General features: G+C 34.3%; 1 protein-coding gene across 4 annotated transcripts in view; it reads left to right on the top strand.

Annotated features, from left to right (window-relative positions):
- The window catches only part of VPS13C (vacuolar protein sorting 13 homolog C), a 192,745-nt gene that overhangs the window by 99,920 nt on the left and 73,075 nt on the right, over positions 1 to 19,750 (top strand). For all 4 annotated transcript variants that reach the window (XR_013556316.2, XR_013556317.2, XM_078448671.2 and 1 more), the window contains 9 exons: positions 1,201 to 1,309; positions 5,664 to 5,800; positions 7,648 to 7,804; positions 8,868 to 8,947; positions 9,512 to 9,571; positions 11,250 to 11,412; positions 13,171 to 13,287; positions 14,619 to 14,722; positions 19,200 to 19,367. Coding sequence is in view for 2 of the 4 variants with exons in the window: in XM_078448671.2 (XP_078304797.2) it covers positions 1,201 to 1,309; positions 5,664 to 5,800; positions 7,648 to 7,804; positions 8,868 to 8,947; positions 9,512 to 9,571; positions 11,250 to 11,412; positions 13,171 to 13,287; positions 14,619 to 14,722; positions 19,200 to 19,367 (1,095 nt within the window). In the remaining 2 variants the exon portion in view is untranslated. The remainder of the gene's footprint in view (positions 1 to 1,200; positions 1,310 to 5,663; positions 5,801 to 7,647; positions 7,805 to 8,867; positions 8,948 to 9,511; positions 9,572 to 11,249; positions 11,413 to 13,170; positions 13,288 to 14,618; positions 14,723 to 19,199; positions 19,368 to 19,750) is intronic.

Raw genomic sequence — 19,750 nt, forward strand, 5'->3', positions numbered from 1 at the left:
CATTACTTAATTTTTAAATTTGCTATATGTTGCAGGGAGTATGACTGGAGTCGCAAAAGATGAGTCCGCAAAGTGCAGTTAAGTCAAGGTCCTCATACGGGTGGAAATGAGGCCCTGACTCCAGAATGAAGCTTCTTTTTATTAGGATAATTGCTAAAGACTAGGTGCATAAAGTCAGCTCAGCAAGGGTGTTAATCAATCTAATGGTTTAGCTTTTCAAGGTTAATTTTGAGTTAATTGGTTTCTGTAACGCTAGGAAGGGTCAGGTATTAAGGAGCATCCAGCCTTAGACAATGTTAATGGCTCTAGGCGTTCCTTCCCAGCCACAGCTGTGCTCAGCTGTGTAAACATGTCCTAAGGCCTTGCACCTTTTCCAGCCCTTCCCTTTTGAAGCCTTTTCCTTTGATGCTTCTCTCCTGCATCTCCCACAGCTGTATACGTACACATTAGCAAAGATCTGTGTGTAAGTTATTTATTAGTATAGTATATCTCATTCTATATGTTATATACACATACTTTTAATTTCAGGGGTATCTGAGTACCCTTTTAGCATTGAGAGAAATGATTATTTTTTGTATCGAAGATAGCCTTTTTATTTCATTGGAGTTGTTAATTTTAAAAAAGTACAATTTTTGTTTTTTCTGAATTTGTCATTTTTAAAAATTATTTTTTAATTTTTTTTTACATTTATTTATTTTTGAGAGACAGAGAGAGGCAGAGCACAAGTTGGGGTGAGGCAGAGGGAGAATGAGACACTGAATCTGAAGCAGGCTCCAGGCTCCGAGCTGTCAGCACAGAGCCCGATGAAGGGCTCAAACTCACAAACTGTGAGATCATGACCTGAGCTGAAGTCGGATGACTGAGCCACCCAGGTGTCCCTGAGCTTGTCATTTTTTTAAATGATCTGATTTCTTTAATCATTATTACTTTTCACTAAAGATTATATAAGTTAAGTAGTGTAACTAATCCTGACTGATAAATCACATTTTTTCCTCCAAACATTGTATTACCATTGAAAATAAAAGTATTTAAATGAAATAAGTAGTGGAATAATTGAATGGGTAGTGAAGATCTAATTTTCAGTCACTGTGAAGGTTATTCTGTCCTTCATGTTTTATAAATGGTAATTTATTTCTATATTAAAATTGTTTTATTTTAAAATGAAGTACCTTTATCTTTTCTTTTAATGATATTTCACAGGTTAATCTAAATCAAGAAGATCTTAACCTTTTATTTAGAATACTAGCAGAAAATCTTGGTGAGGCTACTGAAGACTTAAATAAAATGAAGCCAAGAGAACAAAAGACAGGTAAGAGACTGACAGAAGGTGGCATAATACACGTATCTCCTTATTTTACACTTTAGCACGGGAGTCAAACCATAAAAATGACATAAATATATATGTACACATTGTGATTTGTATTACCATGAAAAGAAAGAAGATATTTATTTGTTGAATACATATTGAATAAGACCATAGTTAGAGATGATGGACTGTCATTTAGTTATCCCAATAGTCAGTTACCGATTCAGAACTTTTTCTAAGTTGTGTAAGTTAGGAGGAAGCCATAAAAAGTATTTCTTTTTTTTAATTTTTTTTAACATTCATTTATTTTTTAGAGACGGAGAGAGACAGCATGGGCTAGGGATGAGCAGAGAAAGGGAAACATAGAATATGAAGCGGCTCTGGGCTCTGAGCTGTTAGCGCAGTGCCAGATGCAGGGCTCAAACCCACAAACTGGAGATCATGACCCGAGTCAAAGTCCGATATTTAACTGAGCCATCCACGCACTCCATAAAAAGCACTGCAAATCTGGTGGATTCCTGGAATAATTTTTGAATTTGCATGTATACAAAAAAAAATTCAAAGTTTGCAGTGGGCTATGGTAACATACTTAATCTTATTTTCTTAAGTTTATTTATTTATTTTGAGAGAGAGAGAGAGAGAGTGAAGGAGGGGCTGAGAGAGAGAATCCTAAGCAGGCTCTGTGCGCTGTCAGCACAGAGCCTGATGCAGGGCTCAATCCCATGAACTATGAGATTATTACCTGAGCTGAAATCAAAAGTCAGATGCTGAACTGACTGAGCCAGCCAGGGGTCCCTGATTTTTAAGTGAGGTTTTGTAGTAAAATATCTTTAAGAATTGAAACATTTGGTAAATAACTCAGCAAAGAAAATGCTGACAAATTGTACTACGGTAAAAATTTAGAGAATTTAAATTATTAGTTGCAATGGCCCTTTGACTTACTTAAAGGCAAAGTAACTACTGGACTTAATTTTTACATTTTTTTAAATGTTTATTTATATTTGAGGAGAGACAGAGCAAGAGCAGGGGAGGGGTAGTGAGAGATGGAGATGAATCTGAAGCAGGCTCCAGACTGTGAGCTGTCAGCACAGAGTGCAGTGCAGGTTTCCAATCCACGAGCTCTGAGATCATGACCTGACCAAAGTTGGATGCTTAACTGACTGAGCTACCTAGGCGCCCCTAGACTTAATTTTTAAAAAATGTTTATTTTTGAGAGACAGAGAGAGAGAGAGAGAGAGAGACAGAGCATGAGCAGGGGAGGGGCAGAGACAGAGGAGACACAGAATCCAAAGCAGGCTCTAGGCTCTGAGCTGTTAGCACAGAGCCTGACATGGGGCTTGAACTCACAAACCATGAGATTATGACCTGAGCTGAAGTCGGATGCTTAAGTGACTGAGCCACCCAGTGCCCCTGGACTTAATTTTTAAAACTGTTATATATGTGTATTACACACACAGATATATATAATTATTTTTTCCATCGAATGGTACTATCCTAAAAGTGTGTGTGTGTGTGTGTGTGTGTGTGTGTGTGTGTGTGTTTATGCATTTTGCTTTTTTCTTTTAAGTAACAGTTTATCTTGGTGTTTATATCTTTTTTTTTTTTATTTTTTTTAACGTTTATTTATTTTTGAGACAGAGAGAGACAGAGCATGAACGGGGGAGGGTCAGAGAGAGGGAGACACAGAATCTGAAACAGTCTCCAGGCTCTGAGCTGTCAGCACAGAGCCCGACGCGGGGCTCGAACTCACGGACCATGAGATCATGACCTGAGCCTAGGTCGGCCACTTAACCGACTGAGCCACCCAGGCGCCCCTATATCTTTAAATATAATATGTATAGATATGTCTCATTCTTTCTAATGGCCACCTGGTATTAAATTCTCTTGATGTATTATAATTTATTTAGCAAGTCCATACTGATGGACATTTCAGATTGTTTTCAGTGTTCCACTCTTCCCACATTGCATTGAACGTCCTTGTCCATACACTTTTACAAGTGTATGTGTATCTATAGGGGAAATACCAGGGCTACTGGATTAAAGGATATTTAATTTTTATTTACTTAATATATATTAAGTTAATGAATTTAACATTTTTGACATCTTGCCAATTGCTCCCCTTAGAACTTGTACTAATTTTGCACTCCTGCCAGTTTGTTTTTCTGTGCCTTTTCTAACACAGCATATTATTAGATTTTAAAGTTTTTGACAAATTGCTAAGTAAAAAATGGTATCTCAGTATATTTTTTTCATTTAAAAAACTTTTTTATTATATGTTAATCTGTATTACAGAGCACAAATAGTAAAGAATGCAAGTCTTTAGTGTACAGTTCAGTGAATTTTTATATATAGCTATACCGTATAGCTGTCAGTCACCATGGTTAATATATAGAACATATCCGGCCTCCCCTTGAAGGCCTTCCTATGTTCCTTCCCACTCAATACACCCACTCTGCCCTCAGATCAACCTAGAATTGACTGTCATCCTAATTTGTAATACCACAGGTAGATTAATTTTGCTTTTTCTTGAATTTCACATAAATGGAATCATAGAATTTACTCTTTGGTTTTTGGCTTGTCTCAGTCATCATTTTGTTCATGAGATTCCTGCATGTTGTTGTGTGTGGCGGTAGTTTGTTCTTTTTAAATCTGTGCAGTATTCATCATATGAATTGATTAATATTGATTTTATCCATTCTACCTTTGATGGAGAACATTTAGGTTGTTTCCATTCTTTGATGGTCTTGAATAGAGTTGCTGTGAATGTTATACATTTCTTTTGTCATACTTATGTCCTGTTTTCTTTTGGTTGTATAGCTAGGCTTCACATGATAGGCTCATTTGTTAGGCTTACGATTAGCTTCAGTAACATGCTGAACACGATTTTCCAAGTGGTTATACCAGTTTACCAGCAATGTATGAGAGTTGTTTCACATTCTCACTGGTCCTTGGTATTGTCAGTATTTTTAAATTTCGCCATCCTGGCTGATACACAGTGTTATTTTTATGGATCTTACTTGTTCCCTGATTACTACTGAAATTAAAACCTTTTCATATGCATACTGGCCATTTGGATATCCTTTTTTATGACATGACTATTCAAGTCTATTGAGCATTATTTTTATTGAGATGTTTGTGTTTTTTTCTTAGTGATATATTGGAGTTCTTTGTTCATTCTGGATATGAGTCCTTTATTGGTTATATGTATTATATTTATGTGTTGATATATATATATATAGCATATATATATATGCTCTATATATATCCTATCTGTGATTTGCTTTTCATTCTTTTAATGGGTCTTTTATTAATAGAATTAGTTAACTGTAGTGAATTCCAGTATACTAATTTTAAAAATGATGAGTGCTTTTTCTATTTAAAAAATCTTTGCCTATTCCAGGAGTTATTTTGTAAAAGCAAATCATTTGCTAGAATTATTCCCCTGGATCACACTCTGTTTGGAACAGTGCTGGAGTAAGGTGATAGTTAAGAAACTTCACCCTATGTGTTTCTCAAAGATAATAATTGACAGCAATCGTTTTCCATATGCCTTTCTGGTATGGTTTACAGAATTCTTATGTGTTGTGTTCATGATCATAGATAATGTTAACTGAAGTAATATTAAGAATTAATATAATGATATTGAGGGTTAGTTGAGAGTAAAGACTTTCACGGGACTAATGAGTTTGGATTCTACCATTTGCCATCAGTGTGCTGTTGGGGAAGTTTTATGTATTACAGTTTAGAAAGCAGTTTTATCGCATGTCAGAGTATATGAATTTCAGCACAAGAACATCAGATCATATAGCTTTGCTTTTGCTTTTCTGTATGGCATAAGAGGTTCTAATCATCCCTCACACTTTTTTCCTTTTCTAGCCTTAACTTTTGTTATCCTCTCCATGATTTAATCATATCATATTCTGTTCTGTTTCCCTAACCTCTCATGGTGTACTCTCTATGAGTTTCCACAATCTCTTGTCTTATACTTGGCTGTCCTCTCCGTGTGAGGAGGTCCTTAAGCTCTACCTGAATAATAACTCCTTTATTAAACCTTTCCTGGCCTCCCCATAACAATGTCTTAGTCTCTGTTTTCTGCACGTTTTTCCTATTAGTCTATTAACATTTGTCTACTCACTGTGACTAGGCGTAGCCTGCTTATTTTGTTTGTTTGCATTTTAAATGTATATGTCTCTTCTCCTAAACTGTAAGGTTTTTGAGAGCAAGAGCTATGTATTACTGACTTGTGGGTTTTCATTGCTTGCACAGGTCCAGAGTTCTCATACATGTCCTCAATGAGCATTTGTGGGAAAAAAAATGTGTGAATAGAAGTGAAAAAATTTCTTTTAAACATCTTTAGGTGAAATTAAAGGGCCACTTGAAATCTATACATCAAAACAAGATGTACATGCTTCCCAAGGTACTTTAATAGCTGGAGCTGAAGAAGTGAGATCTGTAGACATCATTAATATGCTGCTGAATTTTGAAATCAAAGAGGTATCTGATTTTCATCTGTTTTTATTTAAAAAAATTTTTAAATATTTATTTATTTGGGGGAGACAGAGAGACAGAGTGCAAGCAGGGGAGGGGCAGAGAGAGAGAGAGAGGGAGACACAGAATGTGAAGGAGGCTCCAGACTCCAAACTGTCAGCATAGAGCCTGTCGTGGGGCTCAAACCCATGAAGCGTGCGACCTGGGCCGAAGTCGGACACCTGACCGACTGAGCCGCCCAGGTGCCCCTCATCTGTTTTTGTAAAGTGAATAAATAATAGATATTTGGAATTCCCTCTACTAAAACAAACTTGTAAATTACTGATAGGGATAAAAACATTTTATGTAGGCTATTTATCATTTGTATGTAGCATTCGTAATTTTTAACAAATTTGAGAGTATATAAAAGATGAGTTATATTTGGGGTATATAATGTTTCATAGAGAAAATGGTAGCATGTCCTATAACATGCTTTTCAAATGATTTTAGGACATTAGGAATGTAGCTCACTTTGGATTTCATATGAGAAAGTCAGGAAAGGGAAGTAGTGACAGATCCTTTGCAAATTTAAGAAACCCTTAATAGAATAAAACACAGTGTGTCTACATTTTTTCAGTGTTGTATTACCACTGTCTGCTTCATCTGCAGATTCTTGAGGAGAGATGAAACGGATTTTCCTCTTCTGTATTCACACATTCAACAAATAGTCATTTCATGTGCTAAGTGCTGAGGATAGAGTTAGAAGGCATAGACTCTAATGAAAAAAACAAACAAAAAACAACTAAAAGTTTTCTAAGTGCTCCCATTAAAAATGTGCAGGAGGGGCTTGTGGCTGTGGATAATAAGGAGGGGGCATCTAAGTAGTCTGGAGTATCAGGGAAGATTTTTGGAGAAAGTGACATTTGAGATGAGCTTTTAAGGAAGATTAGAGTCTTTCTCTTACCCTGGGGCAGGGGGACTTGCAAGAAGTTCCTCCCAAATCCCTTCATCATTAATAGTAGAGGCTATGTTCTTCTGGCTTAAATACAATATACTTAAAAAAATTAGTTCTATATTTTTATCTGAAATGTATGCTTTGAAACTAATTTCTTATTAAAACTTTACTGTTTTCTGGTTAATGTTGGCGTTATTAAAGATATAGAAGCTTTAGTAATTGAGACATGGATAGATGAATCATTCTTTTTGCAAATGGGCCTCATTAACAATGTGGATAGAAAACCCATACACCATCTTTAATATCATTTGTAGTAAATGTTATTATAGTTCCATCACTTTAGGACGTGGAGAGTGGGGGAGGCAATTTGCATTCCCCTAGGCCAATACTTGACAGTGTCTTAAGACATTTTTGATTGTCACTATCGGTGGAAAGGGAGCTACTGACAACCAATGAGAGAGGCCAGTGTTATCGCTAAACATCCTACAGTGCACAGGTCTCCTCCCTCACTACTAAGAATTATCCAGCCCAAAATGTCAGTGGTGTCAAGCTTGAGAAATCTTGCATTAGCATTAGTGTAACAATTGTCCATTTTTCTTATAGACTTTCAGATGAAAGGCCATCCATCAGACTAGATAGAACTTCTGGGAATTAGGCAGAACTACTTTTTTTGTTTTTGTTGTTGTTAATTTTACCTTGATAATCACTAGAATATAGTGGCAGTGCTTCAGAAGTCTGAACAAGTAAATGTACCTTCAAAGTCAATCACATGAGGCAGTTTCTAGGCACAAATGGAAGTACTCGTATTTACATCGTGTGAATTTTTTCATTATGCCACTCTGAGTTGTTATGAAATTGTTGACTTACCTTCATTATATATGAGTGAGCTTGTTAATGGTGATACTGGGGACTTTTCTAGGTTGTGATTACTCTGATGAAAAAAGCAGAAAAGAAAGGAAGACCTTTACATGAACTAAATGTCCTGCAGCTCGGAATGGAAGCTAAAGTTAGAACCTATGACCTGACTGCTAAAGCTTATCTAAAAAAAATTAGTATGCGATGCTTTGAGTTCACTGGTAAGTGTGAAGTATAGTCTGTGTAAATTATTCATGTTACAGGCAGTGGCCTCTACCTCTGTGTGAGTAGTAAGCACATTTATTAATGTCATCATGATTATTTAGTTAGATTAAATTTATTACATGGATAAAAAAGAATTTGATATTTAAAAATTTATTTTTTGTGTAGTTATTTACCAGTAGGAAAGAATGTATCTAAATACATTTATATGTATGTGTGTGTATATATATATTTAGAATGAAGTTGAATTATATCTAAAAAGAAAAATGAAGTGTATCTTCCATGTCTATACATAACATTTTAATACTTGTAAAAGCAACATTTCATTACAACTCTGCTGTGAGAACTGATGTATTAGGAAATCAGAGCCCAGTTAGAATACCCATGTGTAAAAGCCCAGGGACCCTTTATGAAAAGTGAGTTAATTTACTAGGAAATAATCTGTTTGCTTTTTATTTTTTTTTAAATTACATCAGTGTTTTTTGTTTTCAATGACATTAACCTATACTTTTGAAAAAACAAATTAAACAATACAGAAATATTATAGAGGAAAAATTTAACATCACTTTCTAGTTTCACTTCTTACCCCCATGTAAATAGTAAGTTGTTGTTCAGTGAGTTTCCTCAGCCTTTCAGATCCACTTTTTAAATTGCATCAAGCCAACTTTGAAAGTTGCTAAAGGTGTTTAAAGTTTATAGGCACTCTATGGGGTAACTTTAAATAGAGCAAACATATTGAGAATAGTTTATGTATTTTATAGCTTTGTTCTTCAATTTAGTCTGATTTGATCAAATGAATAATACCAGTACTACCAAATGTTACAAAAGCTGTAATTGGCTGCTACTGTTTTGTTTTGTTTCTAACTTTTTTTAATGGTGTTTGTCTTTTTTTGTTTCAAAGCCACTTTTATTGAGGTATGATCAGTATACAGTATACTTTTTAGTATATGATTCCATGAATTTTGACAAACTTACATATGTGTAACTGGGTACTCTGTTTTAAAACACATTTGAAATGTTTGAAAGACTGACTGGAGCTGCCCTTGGTTTTTTTTCTGTTAGACTCTGCAGGAGAGCCACTTCATGTTATTAACTCTTCTAATGTAACTGAGGAACCTCTGCTGAAAATGTCACTGACCAAGGTACCTGGCTTCCTTCTAGGATTCTTAAATATTTAAATACATGAAATTATGTAGTTCTCCCATATTTAATATTTCAGTTTTCCCCCTTAAATTTTTTCATTCTAAAGCTCATTGATTAGAGTGAATTTGCAAAAGCACCTGACAGTCCTGGTGATATCAATAACCTTTTGAGTTAACCTTATATTGTTGAGTAAGTGAGTGTATACAAAGTTCTGTGGTTATCCAAAGCAAAGTTTGTTATAATCTAGATATGCTAGCATTTCCCCTACCTTTAGCATTTACCTCTAAGTAGGAAAAGGATTTTGAGTTTTTGCTTCTATAGAATTTGAGAAATGTTTATGTGGTCAAGTTTTTTGGCACATACCTCTTTGCCATTAAGAAATATGTTTATAGTGTTTTCATAGCATACTTTGAAAAGTGAAGAATATATATATATGTATATATATATGTATGTATATATGTGTATGTATGTACAATGTGTGTGTATGTGTGTGTGTATATGTATTTCAATGTTTGAATTATTAGTATTTTTGGCCCAGTGGTTTAATCTTCCACCTTTTCTAGGCAGACAGTGATGGACCAGAATTTAAAACCATTCATGAAAATACCAAACAGAGACTGAAGGTAAATATTTTGTAATTCACTATAAGGCTTTTTATATTAATGATTAAATCTAGCTTTATAGCTGTCTTCATTTGTGAGATGGTGAGGTCTAAAATTAAAACAAGGGTGACAATAATAATAGATCTAATCTTGTAGATGAAAGAAATGGGTAAAGAGTTGAAATAAAATTTTTACAAAAGTTGATTTAATTTCCTAAAATATTATTTTCCAGATATGAATTAATGATTAGTTGTTGAGTACAAAAATAGTATGCTTTTTCCCGATTTTTCTTTCAAGTTTTTATTTAAATTACGGTCATTTAACATACAGTGTAATATTAGTCTTAGGTACAGAGTTTAGTGATTCATCACTTACATACAACACCCAGTGCTCATCACAACTGACTTCCTTAATCCCCATCATCCATTTAACGCATCCCCCAGTCACCTCCCTTCTGGTAACCATCAGTGTGTTCTCTATATTTAATAATCTCTTTCTTGGTTTTCCTTTTTTTTTTCTTCCCATATGTTCATCTGTTTTGTTTCTTAAATTCTACATCTGAGTGAAATCATATGGTATTTGTCTTTTCTTACTGACTTACTTCACTTAACATAATACTCTCTAGCTCCATCTGTGTCATGGCAAAGGTAAGATTTCATTCTTTTTTATGGATGAGTTAATATTCCATTGTATATATATATATACACCACATCTTCTTTATCCATTTATCAGTGGATGGACATTTGGTCTCTTTCCATAATTTGGCTATTGTTGATAATGCTGTTGTAAACATCGGGATGCATGTATCCCTTTGAATCAGTATTTTTATATCCTTTGGGTAAATACCTAGTAGTGCAATTGGTGTATCGTAGGGTAGTTCTATTTTTAATTTTTTGAAGAAGCTCCATACTCCCTTCCAGTGTGTCTGCACCAGTTTGCATTCCCACCAACAGTGTAAGAGGGTTCCCCTTTCTCCACATCCTTGCCAACAAATAATATACTTTTTTTTTTATAAAAAATTTTTTTAATGTTTATTTTTGAGAGAGAGTGTGAATGGGGGAGGGGGCAGAGAGAGACACACACACACACACAGAATCTAAAGCAGGCTCCAGGCCCCAAACTGCTGGCACAGAACTACCAGCACAGGGCCTGACGCAGGGCTCTAACCCACGGACTGTGAGATCATGACTTAAGCTGAAGTCGGACTCTTCACCGATTGAGCCACCCGGGCGCCCCAATAATATACTTTTTAAGGGAATTTTGTTCATGGTTATTTGGTCTAGTGTTGATGGAAGCATTAAACATTTGAATTATATATTGGCTTTATGATTAGAATAAAATTAACGACTAAGCTAAAGCATGGCTCAGTGCAAACACTGCCTACAGTCCATTTGTGCTTATATAGTCTGTCTTGGACCCATCTGAAATGTGATTGAATTAAGGTCTGTATCTTTACTTTAAACCCACCAATTGAGGTCAGAATTACAGTTGGGCATGAGAGGGCGCAAAGTATTAGTTTATTGTCTGGTTAAGATTAACATTATAATAGTGAGTTTTTTCTTAAAAAAAAAAAAGGATCTTAATTGAACTATTCTAAAATCAGCTCTTCTGCAACCTATACTTATTTGTATATGTTGAAGCTTAACATAAAAATGTCACCACATCTGAAATCTGCCTCTCTAATTGTTCATTATCTTAGGTTTCATTTTCATCCTTAGACTTAGTACTTCATTTGGAAGCTTTACTGTCCTTCATGGATTTTTTATCATCTGCTGTTCCATCCTCTGAACCTTCCTCTACTGAGAAGGAATCTGAGCTGAAACCACTTGTGGGGGAGTCCAGAAGTATCGTTGTCAAAGCTGGTATTAACTTTTGAGCATGGTCTGATTCTTTCTGTCTGAACTTTTAATAATCATGTGATAACTTGTATTTTCAAGCTAAGACTAATATTTAGCAACTTAATGTGATAGCTGCTCTGACGGATTAGGATAGTTTCAAAAGAAAAAGCAAATTTTATCCTTGCAGTAGTATAGAATAATTTAGTAAGGGATTTAAAATAAATGTTTAGTATTAATCATGTATTTATATTTGATTTCACCATCTTTTACATAAAATAAAGTTGTATGTACTTTGTATTGATGTTTCTGTAGCCTTCAGTGCAAGTGAGAACAGAAGAAATTAAAATGTGATACAATCATGCAAAGTACAAAGGCCCATTTCAATCAGTCATATAAATCTACCTGACGCTGAACAATTTTAAATGATTTGCAGGACACAAAAGGAGGAAGAATGTTATAGAAGAGACAGACTCACTTTGGTTTCTAACAAAAACTGAGTTTAAATGACATACATATATGGACACATGTTGCTCAAGCATATGGCTTGTGCTATAAGTTAAATATGAAATATCCAGAGTGAACATGTGCCTGTTTTTAAGCCAAGTATCATTTTAATTATTTTTGCTTTCATATTACATGATGTGAGTATCTGATATCTGGTAATTTAATTTTCAGACCATTACCTGTTTGAGTAATATCTGTATTACTGACATCTTTAAAGTGTTAAATTCTTAGTAATATTGGACCTAATATAAGGATCAGATTTTTTTTAATCAGGGATCAGAGCAATACTTTTGCTATAAACTAGAGTTAAAGTTTGTCTTTAATATACTTGTCATATTAATGTCCGTGGAAATACTTACTTATATAAATGCATACATATACACACACAGTTGAATAAATGAAAAAACAGTGTTTAATTTCAATAAACTACAAAAGTTATTCGCCCAAAAGAACAGTCTTCCAGTATGTTTTATAGTTGATTTTTATGGTTCGAATATAGTTTTTGTGGTTTGATTTACATTTTACGGGACAAAAATTCCTGTTATCACTTTGGTGATTAAAGACTGATGTCTGTACTTTTACAGTATTATAGGAAAAGGTCTATTTTCCTCAGGCAAGACACATCTCTAGAAAAACATCTCCTAAATTTATCAGTGAAGACCTGGACCAAAGTAGATGAAGGGAACCCATTTGTTTATGATTCTTATACACATGCACACACATATATTATATATTTTTTAAACTTTAACCTTTTATGTTTATGTCTCATAGATTTTATTTCAGGATTTTTCATGGAGAAATAGGATACAATCTAGAGAAATTGGTTCTATAGTTAAGAACACGGATTGTGGTATAGTTAATATGTATTTTATTAACTATTCTTTATTTCAGCATTTTTATGAAATGTTCTTTGATCTAATATATGATGTAAAAACAAGTACAAAATAAAAATTTGGGAGCAATAGAATTCTAGAATTCTAATATAGAGGACTATCTTTTTTCTAAGAGGAAAAATTATGGGAAAATTTCCCTCTAGCAAATTGTACTTCTGAGGTGCTTTAAAGGTTGCCTTTATTCTTAAGTTGCGAGGGAACATGCTACTTTTTGTCTGATTGGCATTTGAAAATTGAGTCAAATCCATGTTAATTATATGGAATCTTAATGGAGGCCTTTTTGATTCTTCATAGTTCATAATGTACTTTTTATGAGTTTTACATTATTTTATCTGTTATATCATCTGTGCACTTGGCTAATCACAAGGTTTGTATTACTTTTCAGCATCCAGCAATACTTCTCAAGATGATGTATTTGATTTAAAGGTCATAGCTGAATTAAATGCATTTAATGTCTTTATCTGTGATCAGAAGTGTAACATTGCAGATATTAGAGTACGTGGTAAGTACGTGATATTCCTTGGTGTAGGTATTTCTGTTTCTTCAGAAATAGAAACAGCACCATCACATCAGGAAGAGTAAGCTTGTGCATGGTAGATTTCTCATGAGTCATAGTTTTGTTTACTTATAGTGAAGATTTTTGCAACCTTTTTAGAGATGTGCTTTGAAATGTTGGATGTGAATTTGTTATGCTTCATAGCTGACATGAAACATTTCTTGTGTATTTTTAAAATTTTAGAATAAATCTAAGGCTTAATTGCTTATGTTCTGTTTGTATTTTCAGCATAATATAATGTTAATTTAAACTGAGAAATTAATATCACAACACCTCACTGAGAAAATGTTATTGTCTTTATTTCCCTTGTCCTTTGTGCATATATAGCATCAAAATAGAAGTATCTAAAAGAAATTTTGTAGGCTTTATCCATCATCAGCTTGATAAAAGGATAGATTGATATTATACGGTTCTTAGACCAGTCTGCCAACATTCAAATTTTGGCTCTAACACTTATTGGCTGACCTTGAGAAAATTAACCTTTCTGTATCTTAGTTCTCTCTTCTGTAAAATGGAGATAGTTATGATAGTTATTCATGGGATTGTTGTGATAGTTATAATAATTATTTGTAGGGTTATATATGTATATAGTTAGAAAAGTGGTACGTAGTAAACACTAGAGAAAAGATTAAAAAATAAGTACTATTCAACAAATGTTACCAAGTATCTATTTCATGGGTAGCATGGTAATAGTTTGAGCTTATTACTGGGTCTTAGCTGCAGACTTTCTCTTTTACTGAGGAGCTGTTTAGGAAATCATCATGCCGTTAGAAATTATCAGAATAGCAAAATTTTTTTGGAGAGAAATCTTAGATTATTTTTTAGATAGATTTTATGACAGCGAATATTTATTCATCAAATTATATTCATATATACTTAGTTATCAGAGCATTAGTATTCATAATAAATGCTTGTGAGGTAGCTATTGAAGAAATACTGTGTGTCTTCCTAAATGACCACTTGTGATCTTGCAAATGCACAGGATATTTGTTTGGAGACCTGTGATTATTTCTCTTTGAAATTCTTTTTTTTTTTTTTTTTTTTTTTTTTTGTCTTTAAAATTTCCATAACTTTTATGTATGGGATACCTATAGCACTTAAAGATACTGTAATCTTTATTAGGCATCTCATACATAGAAATTGATACCTTTGATATGTCTAATAGTAATTTTAGTCGTTCTGTATCTTGGTAGTATATCTTTTAACTTAATTAAATGCCACTTGAACTGGTTCACTAGGATTGGGTGAAAAGTTGATAAATGTTACATTTCCCATAGGAATGGATGCCTCTATTTCTGTGAAGCCAAAGCAGACCGATATGTTTGCCAGACTTAAGGATATAATAGTTACGAATGTTGATTTGCTGTCTATTCACAAAAAGGTAATTAAAAAACAGGTTTCAGGAAAAGGAGGCTGTGCAAGATGGCAGGGTGGGAAGATACTGAACTCACCTTGTCCCATGGCAATACCAATTCTACAGCTACAAATGGGATAATTTCCTCTGAAACAGTTTTGAAAACTAGATGAGCAGCACCTTCACAGCAGAAGATAAAATGGCCACATCGAGATGGGGGCGGTAGGGAGAGGCAGAGATGTGCTCTTGCTGCCATAGCTTGCAGGCACCCACAGCCTACACAGGGGACACCCCGTAGATGCCTGGCTCTGGTGGCCAGGTGGGATTGGGCTTCTGGGCCCCATAGGTCATGTCCTATTCAAGGCCACTCCTCCAGTGGGAGAGGTAGCTCTTTCACATAATACAAAGAAACACAGAGAATGAGGCAAGATGAGAAGGCAGAGGAAAATGTCCAAATGAAGACAAAGACAAAACCTAAAAAAAAAACCCTTAATGAATTGGACGTAAGTAATTTTCCTGATAATAAGTTCAAAGTAATAGTCATAAAGATGCTCACCAAACTCAGGAGAAGAATGGATCATTAGAATGACAACTTCAACAAAGAGATATAAAATATACAAAAGTACCAAATGGAAGTCATACAGCCTAAGAATATAATAAGTTAGTTAAAATATACACCAGAGGGGCTCAGCAACAGACTGGATGAAGCAGAACAGATCAGTGAACTAAAAGACAAAGCAATGGAATTTACCCACACAGAGCAGCATAACAAAAAAGAGAATTAAAAAAAAAAAAAAGATAACATAAGAGACCTATGAGAAACATGCAGTGGAATAATACCCATATTCTAGGAATCCCCAAAGGAGAAGAGACAGAGAAAGGGACAGAAAACTTATTTGAAGGAATAATGGCTGAAAACTTCCCTAGACTGGGAAAGGAAATATCACAGAAAGTTCCAAATAAGATGAACCCAAAGAGTACAACACCAAGACACCAATTTTAACTAAATTGTCAAGAATTAAAGAGAATCTTAAGAACTATAGGAGAAAAAGAATTTCTTAATGTACAAGGAAAACCACATGAGGCAGTCAGCAGATTTTCAGCAGAAACTTTGCCAAGCCAGAAGGGAGTGTCATGACATAGTCAAAGAACAGAAAGGAAAAAACTTTTAACCAGGAAGGCTCTACCAAGCAAGGTTATCATTCAGAATAGAAAGAGAGATAAAGAATTTCTCAGACCAACAAAAGCTCAAGAAGCTAAAGAAGTCTGTAACCATTATCTGGGCTTATAACAATGTTAAACGGACTTTTTAAGCTGAAAAGAAATGGCGCTAATTAATAACAAGAAAGCATATGAAAATAAAAATCTTACTGGAAGAGGTAAATCTATAGTAAAGAGTGGATTAACCACTTATTAAAGCTAGAATGAAAGTTAATAGACAAAGGTAGTAAAAATAACTATGGTTACAATAATTTGTTTATGGATTCAAAGGATAAAAGGGGGTAAAATGTGACATCAAAAATATAAAATGTGGGGAGACAGTGAAAATGTGGAGTTTGGGAGTGTATTCTAATTTTAGTTGTTGGCAACTAAAACAGACTGTTATCTGCATAGGATGTTTTATGTGAACCTCATGGTAACCACAAAGTAAAACTTACAGTAAATACACAAAAGACACAAAAGAAAATAAGAAAGGAATGTAAATATAATACTAAAGAAAGTCCTCAAACCATGAAAAAAACTGTTAACAGCTAATAAGTGAATTCAGTAAAGTTGCAAGATACAAAATTAACATACAAAAATCTGTTGCATTTCTATATAGTAATAATGAACTATCAGAAAGAATTTAGGAAAACAATCCCATTTACAATTGCATCATAAAGAATAAAATATCTAAGAGAAAAAAAAAAACACCTAGAAATACATTTAACCAAGTAGGTGAAAGACCTGTACACTGTAAACTATAAAACATTGTTGAAAGAAATTGAAGAAGACACAGGTGAATGGAAACATATTTTATGCTCATGGATTGAAGTAATTTATATTGTTAAATTGTCCACAGTGCTCAAAGCATTCTATAAATTCAGTGCAATTCCTATCAAAATTCCACTGGCATCTTTCATGGACTAGAACAATTCTCAACTTGTATCAAAACACAAAAGAACAGCCAAAACAATCTTTTTTTTCTTTAAATTTTTTAAATGTTTATTTTTCAGAGAGAGAGAGAGAGCATGAACTGGGAAGGGGCAGAGAGAGGGAGACACAGAACTGAAAGGGGGGCTCCAGGCTCCGTGCTGTCAGCACAGAGCCTGATGCAGGGCTCGAATTCACACTGCGAGATCATGACCTGAACTGAAGTTGGAGGCCCAACCAACTGAACCACCCAGGCACCCCCCAAAACAGTCTTGAGAAAGAACAAAACCAGAGGTGTCATGCTCCCTGATTTTAAACTATTCTAAAAGACTATATTAATCAAAACAGTATGGTATTGGCCTCAAAACAGGCACATAGATAAATGGAACAGACTAGAAAGCCCAGAAATAAACCCATGTATATAAAGTGAATTTTCAACAAAGGAGGTAAGAATATACAATGTGGAAAGGACAGTGTCTTTAGTAAGTGATGTTGGACCACTATAGTGCAAAAAATGTAATTGTCAATAAAACTTGACAGTTGTATATAAAAGCACAAAAGTGGGGGTGCCTGGGTAGCTCAGTCAGTTAAGCCTTGACTCTTGGTATCAGCTTAGATCATGATCTCACAGTCATGAGATTGAGCCCTGTGTTGGTCTCTGTGCAGGGCATGGAGCCTTCTCTCTCTCTCTCTCTCTCTCTCTCTCTCTCTCTCTTTCTCCCTCCCCCTCAACCCACCCCCTCACAACGCCCACTTACACTTTCTCCCCCTTCCCTTTACCCTTCCCCCCCAAAACCCCCCCTCACCCAAAAAGCATGACCCTGGACTACTATTTTATACCATATAACAAATTTTACTCAAAATCGATGAAAGACTTGAATCTAAGACCTGCAGCCATAATACTCCTAGAAGGAAAGAGGTGGTAAGGTTCCTGACATTGGTCTTAGCTAAGATGTTTTCTTGGATCTGATTCCAAAGGCAAAAGTAACAAAAGCAAACATTTTTAAATGTGACTACATGGCACTAAAAAGCTGTATGGTAAAGAAACCATCACCATACCAAAAAGTAGCCTACTGAATGGGAGAAAAGTTTGCAAATCATATATCTGACACGTGGTTAATATCAAAAATATGTGAAGAACTCCTACAACTCAATAACACACACACAACAATCAATCTGGTTAAAAATTGGGCAGAGGATCTAAATAGGCATTTTTGCAAAGAAGACATACCAGTTGCCAACAGGTACATGAAAAGGTGCTCAGTATCACTAATCACCAGAGAAATGCAAATCAAAAACACAATGAAATATCACTTTACACCTGTCAGAATCGCATTTATTAAATAGACAAGAAATAATAAGTTTTGGTGAAGATGTGGAGGAAAGGGAACTCTCATGCCCTGTGGTTGGGAATGTAAATTGGTACAGCCACTATGGAAAATAGTACGGAGGTGGCTCAAAAATTAACGAAAGAACTTTCCTTCATATGATAAGGGATTTTCACTTCTGAATATCTATCTGAAGAAAAAAACACTGAAGGGGGGAAAGATGCTGATACATGTAATGCAGGTGAATCTCAACATCATGATTAATGAAAGAAGGCAGATATAGAAGAGAACATATAGTATGAGTCCACTTACATGAAGCTCTAGAAAAGACTGAGAAAGAAAATCAGTGGTTGCTTGGATCTGGGTTTTGGGGAGGGATCAGGTTTTGGCTAAAGGGGAGGAGCTCAAAAGAACTTGGAGTGATGAGGTGTTCTGTATCTTGTTTTGGTGTTACATACATGGGTAGTATAAATTTGTCAAAATTTTTCAGAGTATACACTTCAGATGAGTGCATTTTATATATGCAAATTATACCAAAAAAAGTTAACCTAATAAGTTATTTCACAAAAAACTAGAATGTACAGATTAATAGAAACTAAAAAGTAAATATCAAAAATTATTTTAATGAAAGATAATCTCTGCATTGAGATTTATTTAGTTTTGATTTTTATGTATGGTATGCCTTTACTCATTTGTTCATTATGTGTTTATTAATTGTCATGTGTTAGGCACTTTGTTAAGGATTGAGCATGAATATGGTTATTGTATGCTTTCACATTGTGTATAGTAGATTAGATGATTTGTAAGTCATGTCTGACCAATTAAATGATTGATTATTTCCACTGGTTAAAACAACTTTTGTAGAAATAGGAAAAAGTTTTATTAAGTAAGATATTTTTAGCTAATAAGGTATTGAAGGTTGAATTTAAATGGTGCTTCTTTATATATCAAGGATTTTTTAATAAGGAAGCTATTTATAATATAGCTCTTTTGAAATAATATAGCTCTTTTGATGTAATAACCAGTTAATTTAATACTTTTAGGCTGTCTCTATTTTGGGAGATGAAGTCTTTAGGTTCCAAATGACTCTTTATCCAGGTGCCACAGAAGGAAAGGCCTATGCTGATATGTCGAAAGTAGATGGGAAACTTAGTCTCAAAGTGGGTTGTATTCAAATTGTTTATGTCCATAAATTCTTCATGTCTCTTTTGGTAAGTTTATTTTAAAATATATTTATTTCTCATTGAGATCTAAATATCTTTGCCTATACATCTGTAACTAGGTAGTCAAAATCTTTACTAACAGGGCTATGTGGTAAATACTGAAATGCTGAACAGAATGTTATAGTGAAGGAAATCCTTTACGTGATGGATACCCAAATGAATTTTTGTTATTGTTCTCATTCTTTCACATTTCCGTAGTTCTATAATTTAAAAGTACTTTTTGTTGTTTCACTTTAGGTATTTTCAGTGTTGTTTTATGAAATACCCTTAAAGGTATTTAGCTACAAGAATTTTTTTAGGAGCTCCTCAGGCTTATGAAGGACTAGTATTGGAATTTACAACTTTCGAATATAATTGTAATCAAAAAGTCT

Source organism: Panthera onca, chromosome B3 (genome assembly GCF_046562875.1).
Source record: "Panthera onca isolate mPanOnc1 chromosome B3, mPanOnc1 haplotype 2, whole genome shotgun sequence".
Classification (NCBI taxonomy): Eukaryota; Metazoa; Chordata; class Mammalia; order Carnivora; family Felidae; genus Panthera; species Panthera onca.